At 36.7% G+C, this 12,775-nt stretch overlaps 1 protein-coding gene across 1 annotated transcript in view; it reads left to right on the plus strand.

Annotated features, from left to right (window-relative positions):
- Positions 1–12,775, plus strand: part of LOC150082080 (transmembrane protein 185A) — a 69,609-nt gene that overhangs the window by 35,737 nt on the left and 21,097 nt on the right. Inside the window, exon 5 of the mRNA XM_090379960.1 lies at positions 11,705–11,881. Coding sequence (XP_090236086.1) covers positions 11,705–11,881 — 177 coding nt within the window. The remainder of the gene's footprint in view (positions 1–11,704; positions 11,882–12,775) is intronic.

The raw sequence follows: 12,775 nt of genomic DNA on the forward strand, positions 1-12,775 counted from the left end.
AAGGATTAGTGAAAAACATCCACGCTGGCGATTTTGTCAACCCTCTCCCCCCACCCACTGAGTGCTGTTTTGACCGGGAAAGATAATTTTAGCCACGCCCATGTTTTTTTATGGCGGATAATATTCACGGCGCTTTAAAATTCACATTTTTTTAGGTTTCATTTTATATTAACTCAGCGATTGCGAAACCGCGAATACAGATACCGCGAATAGCAAGGGTTTACTGTAATTACATAATTGCAAGCAGCTTTGTCAACCGGAGTAATTACAAAATGTTTATGTATTTCTATGAGCTGCTTATTTATTAATTTTGTATTATTTAGATTATCCGGTATGAATTTCAATTGATCATATTTGTTAAATATGATATTTAGCATTGTGAACAGCCACATATGGTATGCCTCAACCAGTATGTTATATTTGTATGCAGATCTTATGCAGTATTTTAATAAATCTAGATATAACAGTTTTTTAATAAAAGTTGATTTATTAATAGGTAGATTAGGTCAAAACCTAAAACCGAGTGATAAAATATCTCTCTAAGCTTGGGATATGGGGTTATATCTAAATCGCCGGTTATAATGTGGTTATGGTTAGGATCTATGTATCTAAGAAATGAAGGCTTGTGGCAAACAGATATATCCTGTCCAATGTTAATATTGTGAAGGTTTGTAGCTATTATTTTATAGTTACATGCTTTAAGACCAAATGGTTTAGCATATCTAAATCTGATATTAATATGTAAGTTACCTACATATTAATATATTAACATATTAATATATGCTACCTACGTATTTATATTAATATGTAGATAAAATAAGTGTGGGTGAGTGATAGGTTAAGATTTGGGACCTAAACGTGGTTTTATTTTTTGGACTGAACTTTTTAAAATGGTTATCATTATTATGTTCGGACATAGGAAATTTCAAGGTCATTAAATTTTTAAGGAACTATAATCAGTCACTGGGAATTCTTAGTAGAATAGTTGTGCTACATGATAGCTTTGATGTAGAAGTTTTCAGGATACCAAATTGTATTTAAAAATACTCACGTTTTGCTGAGTTATACATTATTGGTATTTTCAAGGTCACAGTAATTTTACCGAGTCAGCCATTAGATGTTTCCAGGAGATAAAACTACAGCAGTGCCACCTGCTTGGTCAGTGGTGACTAGAAATTCGGCATAAATTGCGTAAAATTATGACATCACGAGGCAGCTTCATCACTGAATAAGAGCTACTCCATTTATATGGCTGCGGCAGGTTTAGTAGTTTAATTTGTTAAACTACTAAAGCACCGAAAGATATATGCTCCCAGAAGGGCCTCCCATGGCGGAAAGGTTTCAGTGGAGACGTCAGACGAAACCCGTTTCAAAAGGTCCACACACGACCTTTTCAACTAAATTGTGATCCAAGAAAGCAACGGGAAACTACTTGGATTATCCTTCCCTTGAAAACTTCAATGATAGATTACGCACATTGAAATGCTACATCTGGCCAATACTGCTCTACGGTGTAGAAACCTGGACTCTAACATCAGCCACTACAATAAAGCTCCAGGCCTTCGAAATGTGGCTCTACCGAAGAATGCTGAAAATTCCGTGGACAGCCAAGATAACCAACGCACAGGTCCTGCAGGACATGCACACGGAACGGGACCTGCTCAAAACCATCATCAGCAGGAAATGCAAATACCTAGGTCACATCGCTAGGAACCAACAAAAATATCACCTACTACCACTCATCCTGGAGGGAAAAATCGAAGGCAAGAAACGCCCAGGCAGACCGAAAATGGCATGGCTAGATAACATCAACACCTGGCTTCACATGACAACAGCACAAATTCTACACGCAGCGCTAGACAGAGAACAATATCAAAACGAAGTCGCAAACGCCATTCGGCAGCATTAAAGAAGAAGAAGAAGATGTAGGTAGCAAGTTGTTACGTAAGTTAATAGTTCTATGTATATCCAAATTATCCATCATTTTATTTTGAAAATATAAGACAAGGACAGTTTTCTGGTTGCTTGTTAATATTCAAAATATTAATTCTGAATTTAACAATGTCTAGTATAATGTGCATAAGGTGACAAGATCCAAAGACATAATTATTGGCTTTCCTGCTTAGGACTTTGAGTGCACTAAGTTTAATGCTGAAGAGTCTGTTATGTATTTTACCAATGTTTATAGGATCGATGTCTCAAATTTTAAATAAATCTATGAAATCCCCTAGCTGTTCTCAGTCGTTCTTAAATGTTTTAGATTTACTATATTTTCTTTTGCATTTAGATTTATGAAGTTTAGCAATATCGTTGACTCGTTATTTCATAACGACTAGTTGTTACATTATGTCCTGGATACGGTAGATATGCTTTATACTTTACATTTATTCTTATTTTAATTATTAAATTACGTTCTCTGTCGGGTCAACAATGTTCAGTATATGCTTACATTTATAATATCTTCCTTTTGATTCAAAAATTTTTAACCACCTTTTAATTGGTTTAGATTCAAATTACTTAATCTCTGGATTTTTTATATTTTATATATCTTAGCAGATATTGATCATTACAGAAACAGAACTCCTTGTCGTTTTTTGCCTTCAGTCTGGGTGGTTGGCCTCAGTTGACGTCATCTAGATTGTGGGTAGACAATGATAAGTTTTATGTGTGTATATATATATATATATATTTTTTTTTTTTTAATATATTTATATCCCTTGCGTTTCTTTAAATCCAGCTTGGTATTGTCTGCTTGAATTATCTTCTATATTATTATCTTCAATATTATATATTCCACTGTATATATTTTATACAGTGGAATATAGAAGTTCCACTGTATATATTTTATATATATACAGTGGAACTTCTCTATTACGAACTTCTATTTAACGAATTTCTCTATATTACGAATTTTTTCGCAAAACACTGCACCTTGAAATGAAATTACATGTAAAATTAACCCCATATAGCGAAGTGTTAGTCTCTCTCTATAACGAATTTTTAAAAAAATTAGTAAAAGCATTTTTGAAGATTTTCAAGCATTTACTGCTAAACAGCCGCTCAAATATACTGCCTCCTTCTGAAATTGCGCATTAGCATCTGGAATTAAATAATCATCCTTTTAGTGAACACTTGTGGCCATTGACGCCTGTAGGAGGATCTTTATTTTATTTTTGTTACAGTTATTAAACCAAATGGGTTTTCTTAAAAGTGGTCATAAACTTATAAATAGGGTAGATTTGTAAATTGGTGTTGGCTCAGGGGAAAACGAAATTCGCTGCGGCAATACATAGAATGCTTCCAGAGTCTGTTTTTAGTAACGCCTACTGAGCGACATTCGCTTCTCACCTCAACTATACCACGTGACCTTCCTTTCAATCGTTATATGATATGTCCGTTCTCATCTAACTGGACTCCCAATAGATGGTTCTCATGAATTTTTTTTTTTTTTTTTTTTATTTCGTTCATCATCAATCGCATGGGCTATATGCTCTTGTATTTTTATTTTTTTTTCTGAAAAGTAACATACAGCATATATTAACCATAAATTTTCTTTCGTGTATATATGAATGAAAGCGGAATAAATTCTTTTATTCTGCTTTCATTCATGTATATACGAAACTCACAGTCGCATATTTCTTTAAAGTGATTGATAGGAAAGGTCACGTGATACTGTTGAATTGGCAAGCGAACGTCATTGGGTAGGCGGTACTAACAATTCACTATATGGCCAGCACAGCGAAGTTGGCGGTGTGTGTATCAAGAGCTGCATTTGAGTAATCTTTACAATTGCGGAAACAATGTCGAAGAGAAAGTGTTTAAAGTATTAATGATAAAGCAAAGATTGTTATGATATTGACCAGGGTTTTAAGAAAAAAGATGTTGCGGAGAAATATGGCATACCTGCAAGCAGTTTATCTACGATTTTAAAAAATCGAGAATCGATTTTAAATGCAATTGAAGGAGGAGCAGACAAGAAACGAATTAAGTTGTGTATATACGAAGATATTGATAAAGCTGTTCTAAAATGGGTGCAAATGATACGTGAAAAGAATATACCAATATCGGGCCTAATAATTAAGCAACAACTCTGAAATTTGCACAGTCCCTTGGAATTTCAAGGGACTGCTCAAATACAGAATTTAATGCGAGCACTGGGTAGTTAGATAAATTTAAGAAGCTCCACAGAATTGTGGAGAAAGTGTTAATGTAAGCGAAGAAGATTGCAACAGTTGGAGGAACAATACCTTAAAGAAGATTTTGGAAGAATATTTTTGAAGAATGGATATTAAAACTAGACAAGCATATAACAAAAAAATTAAAAAGGAAAATCGTGTTGGTAACTGTCAACTGTCCGGCACATCCTGCCAGTATTTCTGCCAAACTTAAAAGTGCGAAGTTGTTGTTTTTACCACCAAAACAATGGACCAAGGCATTATTAAAAATTTTAAATTTCATTATCGAAAGAGAATAATAATGAAGATTGTCAATGCGTTATCAGAAAACAGAAACTTGGAGGTTACAATTAAACTTTAGACAAACGATGTCACTGAATACACTATTCAAAATTGTTTTTCGAAAGCGGGATTTGCATTGAATACAGAAGTCGAACAACGACTGGACGAACAAGATGAACTGTCCCTTTCACAACTGAAAAACTTTTGGACATTATTAGAATCGTCCGGAAACATCGAAAATGAAATAACACTGGATAGTTATGTTTATGTAAATCACAGCAGAACATCCAAACGAAGATGAAATACTGCTGAATGTTAGACACGACCATGATCACGAAGAAATTAATGATGACACTGAAGACGCATCAGAACAACCCGTAGAAAAGCCAACTCGTGAAGAAATGATTAACGCTTTTAAAACGGTTCGTATGGGTCTACAGTTTTGTGAAAGTGTTCCTGATGATGTTTTTAATGCTCTGAACAAATGTGAGGTTTTCTTTGAGAATCAGACAATTTTTTAATTGTACTGTGCAAACGAAAATTACAGATTTTTTTTAATTTGTGATACTTACCGGCGAAAATTGTCTAAACTTGATTTAAATAAGTATGTTTTTGAAATAAAATACATTAAAAATAAATGTAGATTCGTTTTTATTTCTAATTAGATAACAATTTCTAATAAAAAATATATTCTCTGTATAACGAAATTTCTCTTTAACGAATTTTTCGCTGGATTTATCGAATTCGTTATAGGGAAGTTCAACTGTATATATATATACACACACAAACTTTGTCACTAGTCATTTTAAAATTGATTGAAATTCAGGAATGGTCAAAGCAATAAAAAGGAGTGTGCAATACTGAATTACTTAAGTGAATTATATCTACTTTCAATTCATCAAAGAAAAAAAATTCCATTTATATATCAGATTCTGTAAAAATTGTAAAATGCTTCTAAAATTTAGTATCCAAAGGTTTTGCTTAAGTGCAGCTTTACATTAAGTGCAAATTTGAGGTTCGTTATACAGTCCATTCCGGTTATTTGGGACACATCGGGACTAGTGCATTTTGGCCCGATTAAGTGGCTGCCCCAATTATCCGAAGTTTCATGTAAATAGTTAAAAATACAATTTATTCCCCCCCCCCTTTACAATTGATTTACTGTACAATCAAATCATGTTACGACGAACTCACTAGTAAAGTACTGTTCACTATACGATGTGTAGTAAGCACTGGTCATTGTGATCACATTTGTGAATTGAATTTTAATTCTATTAAACAGCGATTCTAATTAGCGAAAATAGGAGGAATATTATCCACAGGCTATAAAAACAAAGATATATTAAGCACCACTTTACCCTTTATTACCTTACCAATTAAAAAATTAAATGATATGTGAAAATCGGAAGAATATACGTGATAATAGGAATAATTAATACGTAATATGTACATACAAAATTAAAAAAAACAGTAAAAAATTAAAAACAGTAAAAAGATAAGCAATCAATAACAAAGAACACGGCACACACAAATTACAAGTAACACGATATGCGCAAGTGAGAACGGAGTAACAAGTTACAAAGCTTTAAAAATAGGAATGAAGAGAAGATCTGAAAATTTTTTTATATGATTGAAGATTTCATGGAAGTGTAAACACATTTCACCATAACCTACAGAATGCCAATTCCAGCTGTCGGTATTATCGCAAATTCAGTAAGATCGAGTTTACTGTCCATTTATGATAGATTTCACTAACAGAAAAGCCCAATAAACAGGTGAATGCTAATTGTTTTATGGTTGTGACCTCCAGAATTTCGACTGAACCACGTGGTACCGTTGCAGACAATCGTAGGGTAATCTCCAGTGCTGTGGTCTCCTGCCCCAATTAAACGAGCTGCTGTCCCAATTAAGCAAAGTAAACCCTGGATATTTTCTCCATTGGTTTATGTTTTTTTAAGATTTGCCCCAAATAACCGGAATCCACTCTATTAAAAATTACTAATTATTGACATGCACAATATACACGAGAGGAGTTGTATTTGCATTATTAGAAATGTACTTTGTCTTCTTACTTGATTTCTTTAAAGTTATTGACTTTAGGATAGAATATTGCTATTGAACCTATGCCTCAATCTTTGGCATCTCTAGATTTAGTCATAAGCTGCAAATCTAGCTGAATGCTATATGTGCCTATTTTTTCAAGCTTTGTATACATCATTACAATTTAATTTTCATAACAAATTATTTCTATCCACAGCAGTTTTTTGGTGACTGTTTTCATCATAACTTTGTTAATAAGTTTAATGCTTTTTATCAGATGTTGAGTTTGAGTTAGTCAATATCAAGGAGAAGGTTATGGGATGTCCCCCCTCCCCACACTGGGAACTCCAGTTTATCATCCTGAAAAATAGAGCAATCACTCTTTAGAATAAAAAAAATGGGTATAAAAAAATTTTGTACATTATCAGTTTATTGTTTGTTATTTAGGAGCATTAGCAACTAAGGCCATATTGCTCCGGGGATATGCGGTGGTCATTCCCTGACCTTTCCGCATCCTCCGTATCTGGGGCTCGAACCCCAGTGTAATCAAGAAGTGTGTGCTATGCACTGCTGCTCCTGCCCACCTGGCTACGGAGGTGCCCTATCAGTTTATGTATCAATTCAAATAAATTCAGGATCAGGCTAATGGAAGTGCTGTGGCTCAGAGCAGAACTGAGGGGGGCAGTTGTCCTCTGACTCACAGCCTTATAAAATGCACTGTTTGCTTGATGTTTGCAGAGCAATCGGGTACGGGACATGATACTGCCAAGGGGGATGTCTTTGTGTGTGCGCGATGCAAGGAGTGTATCGATATCAGGCAACAACTCGGCGTTCTTGTGGGCCTATATGAGAGCTTGAAGGACAGGGTGGATGCCCTTGAAGAAACTAAATTGAGGGGCCCATCAAGCTCTCAGCTGCCCACATCAACGCCAGAGCTTGCACTTGGGCATCGCGTGACACAGAGACAACCCCCAAGGCAGAATGCGCTGGTCCCGAAGGAACTAGTAGTTGTTGGTGACTCTATTGTCAGGGAAACGGGGAACATGCTTTGTAAAAAAGATAGGTGGAACAGGACCAGGGTATGTCTGCCAGGGGCAAAGGTTGATGACGTTGTAGAGCGAATATCATCTTTTAAGGGCACAAAAGGTGATATAGTTGTACACGTTGGCACTAATAATATTAAGAGTAGGAGACCGGCAGAATTACTTAACAAGTACAGGTCACTGTTGAACAAAAGCCGAGAATTAGGGTTGAATTTGAAAGTGTCTGCAATTCTGCCCAGACACGATAGGAGGGAGTATATGATGAGAGCCTTGTCGATCAATTCGGCCCTGGAAAGATTGTGCAAGGCTCAAGGGGTAGAATTTTTTTCAGCCTGGACTGTACTTGTTAACAGGAGAGATTGCTTCTACAGGGATGGGATACACTTAAATAGAAAGGGTGCAAGAATATTTGCTGATGCTATCGAGGCAGTGTTAGGTGGGTCGGAAAACTGCTAGCTTGGGGAGGAGACAAAGACCAAAAGATTGACAGTAGCCACTGGCAGAGGTGAAAGAGATTCTTGCACTGCTTCTATTAGAATGAGCAGAAGCCTGAAAAACAAGATGCATGGTATTTCAGAGACTGCTGGGAGCCATTGCGGTACAAGTAAACACATGGGTTGTGTTAGGGTAGCTAAGAATAGAAACAGGTGCAGGTATACTTGCGTGTACACTAATGCTAGGAGTTTAGAAAATAAATTTGATGAATTTGAGGTATTGCTCAAAACATCGAAGGCAGATATTGTTTGGATATCAGAGACGTGGTGTCACACAGATATAAGGGATGCAGAACTGCAATTTGGGGAGTACAACGTCTACAGAAAGGATAGACAGGATAGGAAGGGGGGAGGGGTTATGCTATTAGTTAAGAAACACATAAAAACCAAGGAAGTGAAGCCAGTCGACATCGCTGGACAGTGCAGTGTTGAGTCAGTTTGGTGTGACATAAACATTGGGAGATCAAAATTGAGAGTAGGAGTGTGCTATAGGCCTAATGACTCTGATGAGTATAATAAGGAACTGTACAGGGAAATAGAGTGGACCAGTAAATCAGAGAGTCTTATAATGGGAGATTTTAATTTCTTAGATATTGACTGGAATTTGGGGGCTGGTTACTCACACACTAGCAGGGCTTTTGTGGATTTATTGGATGATTGTTTTCTACATCAGCATGTTCGGGAGGCAACTAGAGGGAGTAATACTCTTGATTTGATTATCAGCAGTGATTCTTCATGCATTAAGAATCTGCAGATAAATGAACCACTAGGTGGCAGTGATCACAGTGTGCTGAAGTGGGATTTACTCAAAGAGGTAACTACCATTAGGGGTAAAGGGAAGGGTTATTGCTTCCGTAAAGGCGACTATGATGGACTGAGACAGTATTTAAATTCTATACAGTGGGACCAACTGATGATGTTACCAACAGCAAATTCAAAATGGGAAGCATTCAAAGAACTTATCTTGGAAGCTACTAGGCTTTACATACCAACTAAGAAATATTGTTCAAGGTTCAGGCCTAAATGGATGTCAGATGAACTAATGAGGCATATGGCAGAGAAGAAAAATGCATGGGATACATACAAATTAACACATGACACAGAAGCCTATGATAGATACAAGTTGATATACAACCAAGTTACAAAGGAGGTTAGGCAGGCGAAGGCAGATTACGAGAAATCCTTGGCAAGGGATGCAAAGAAAAACAGCAAAGAGTTCTTTACTTATGTAAACTCTAGAAGGAAGGGGATGAATCAGATTGGTCCACTTGATATTGATGGGTCAACTGTTGATGATCCTGCTCAGGTAGCTAACAAACTAAATGAATATTTTGCATCAACATTCACACATGAGGAATTATTCAGCGAGGGGAATGCCAGAGGTGTATTCAACTCTAGCAGTAAGCTACAGAATCTTGAAATAACTGGGAGTAAAGTGGAGAAGAAACTGTTGAAGATAAACACAAGAAAGGCACCCGGGGTGGATGGGATCTATCCAGTTATATTAAAGGAGGCAGCAAAGGAAGTAAGCAAACCCTTAGCCATAATTATGAGAGCTTCCTTGGACTCAGGGGAGGTACCCATAGACTGGAGATGTGCAAGTGTGACCCCAATTCACAAAGGAGGATCAAAGGCTGACACAAGTAATTATAGACCTGTGAGCTTAACTTCTGTTCCAGGAAAATTAATGGAGGCACTGGTTAAAGAAGCACTGCAGGATCATTTAGACAAGACTTCAGTTATAGCTCAGACACAGCATGGTTTTGTTAAGGGGAAGTCTTGCCTGACCAACTTGATTGGTTACTATGATGCAGTCACAAAAGAACTGGATGCAGGGAATAACTTTGATATTATATACTTGGATCTTAGAAAGGCTTTTGATACTGTTGCACATGGAAGACTGCTACACAAATTGGAGCAGTGTGACATTGGAGGCAAATTGCTGCTATGGATAAAGGGGTGGTTGAGGGGGAGAAGACAGAGTGGTAATCAATGGACACTGCTCATCGTGGACTGATGTTATTAGTGGAGTCCCTCAGGGCTCAGTGTTGGGTCCATTATTGTTTTCTGTATTTATAAATGATATTGATGATGGTATGTCAAGCTTAATGTCCAAGTTTGCAGACGATACAAAGGTTGGCAGGGTTGTCAAGGACACTACTGACACTATGCTGCTGCAACAGGATCTGGAAAGGTTGAGCAGATGGGCTGAGAGGTGGCAAATGAAGTTTAACATTGACAAATGTAAAGTACTACACATGGGAAACAGCAACCCCAGAGCAACGTATCAACTCTGTGGTACTACACTGACAGTGGTAGAGAATGAAAGGGACTTGGGGGTGGTTGTGCAGGCAGATATGAAGTTCTCTGAGCAGTGCAGGCGGGCTGCAAGAGTAGCTCATGGAGTATTGTGAATGATATACAGGAATTTTTCCAGCAGGGATAAGGAGGTGATTATTCCATTGTATAAGGCGATGGTCAGGCCACACCTAGAGTACTGTATACAGGTCTGGAGGCCTCATTTCAAGAAGGATGTAGAGCTGCTGGAACGAGTACAGAGAAGGGCAACAAGATTAGTGAATGGAACAAAGGGGGTGCTCTTACGAAGAAAGGCTTAAGTTTTGCAAATTACAGTGTCTGGAGACTAGGCACCAGCGAGGTGATCTGATAGAGGTGTATAAAGCCTTGAATGGTTTAAGCATGCTCAATGCTGATGGGATTCTTCCTCTAGCTCAGAAAAATCACCTGAGAGGGCATAAATTCAAATTGAGGAAAGACAGATGTAGGATAGACGTGCGGAAATTTGCCTTTAGCCAGCGGGTGGTTGGTTGGTGGAACAGACTTCCATCCCTTGTGGTGGAGGTTGATAGCCTAAATAAGTTTAAGGCTCAGCTGGACAGGTATTTTGAACGAACAGAGGGGTGAAGTGGAAGTGGGTTGTTTTTTTTTTTTTTTTTTGGCTGATGCTGCATAAGCTTGCTTTCTTGCATCAAATGCCTCTACTAATGCTAATGTTTGTTTGTTATTTAGGAGCATTAGCAACTAAGGCCATATTGCTCCGGGGATATGCGGTGGTCATTCCCTGACCTTTCCGTATCTGGGGCTCGAACCCCAGTGTAATCAAGAAGCGTGTGCTATGCACTGCTGCTCCTGCCCACCTGGCTACGGAGGTGCCCTATCAGTTTATGTATCAATTCAAATAAATTCCCCCCCCCCCCAAGATTTATAAATATCAGTGTTCATTCCATACACACTGGTATATGGAATGAATATCACTGTTTGTGTTTATATTAATGATAAAGTAAAACCTCGTAAATGTTTCGTAATTTTGAAACATGGTCCTTGCCATAATTTTTAAAATTCTGAATTTTTTGAAACTTAATATTGTGTAGCACTGTTAGTAGTAAACTTCCGTTGATCATGAATTACTTAGAAAGCTTATGCAGCTTTACGACCTGCAGATTCGTGCCACATAATGTTCCTCATAGGCAGTTAAAGTTTTATTGTGATAGGGCTCTTTTTTTTGATAAAGGATTTTTAGCAGTGGGATTTGCTGCTCTCCTGCATCTTTGTTATACAGCCAAATTTTAAAAGTGCATGGTGTTATGATGAAAGAATAAATAAAAGCTTATGCCCTTACAGAATTTCTTATAACTTGTGCTGTTTGCAGGTGGTATTTGTGCCTTTGTGGATTGTGATGTGCCTCGCAATTATTGGAGTACTTTATGCTATTATATTTGCAAGTATACTGATGCGCACACCAGAAGTCAGTCCTGAGCAACGTCGCACCAGCATGCATTCAGCCATTTCATATAGCATGATTGTAGTGCCTCTGTTAATATTTTTGGTAAGTGAATATTGTTTCCCTTTTCTGGTAAGTTAAAGTATGATTTTACTGTTTTATTGCATCAAGGTTTGGTTTGGTTTGGTTTGTTTTGATTTGATTTTAATTTTAATTTTATTGGCGCATTAGCTACTAAGGCTATAATGCGCCATTGCATCAAGAAAACAGTTATAGGATATGTGCATTGAATAGGAATAAGGTTGAATTGTTTATTATTTTTCGTTATAACACTCTGTAGCCAAGTTTTGTAATTCCACTTTAATCTCAAGGAATTGATAACCTACCAGTGATAACCTAAAAGTTTGGTCTTTGTACCATTTGATGACTTATTTGAGAAATAGTAATCGTGTATTTCTCTGAATGAACCAAAAATAAGTTGGTGACATTAGGAACCTGGTCAGAACATCATCTGCATGTATGAGCCAGTGTTTTATAGTTTTCAGGTATTGTTTGCTTAAATTTCAGAATTATTTCAATTTAAATTGCTTAAGAAAACATTCAACTTATGTTTAATTGTTTCAGTAATTATGCTTACTATTATTGATAAAAAAAAAAAAAAAAAAAAGTCCAGTAGCCTGGAATTTGGTGGTTCCAGTAATCTAGCATCTGAGAAAGTCAGCCAATGCATTAAATAGTTTTTTTTTAAATTTTTGTGTGCATTGCCTTAGTATTGTTAAAATTAATCATTTACCGATTATATTTATTTATTCTGTATAGAATAAGTGGTAGTCACTTAAAGAAATTTATGGACTTCTCATTTTTATTAGTGTAATTATCAACAGACTATCCGATTATATCATAGTGTGATATGAGTTTGATATCATTAAAATGAAATCAAAGGACTTTATGCAATTGTTGAAAATCACTGTTATCATGGCTAAATTTAAATGGTAGCTC

This window comes from Mastigoproctus giganteus, chromosome 8 (assembly GCF_048544385.1).
Source record: "Mastigoproctus giganteus isolate SK-2022 chromosome 8, ASM4854438v1, whole genome shotgun sequence".
NCBI lineage: Eukaryota > Metazoa > Arthropoda > Arachnida > Uropygi > Thelyphonidae > Mastigoproctus > Mastigoproctus giganteus.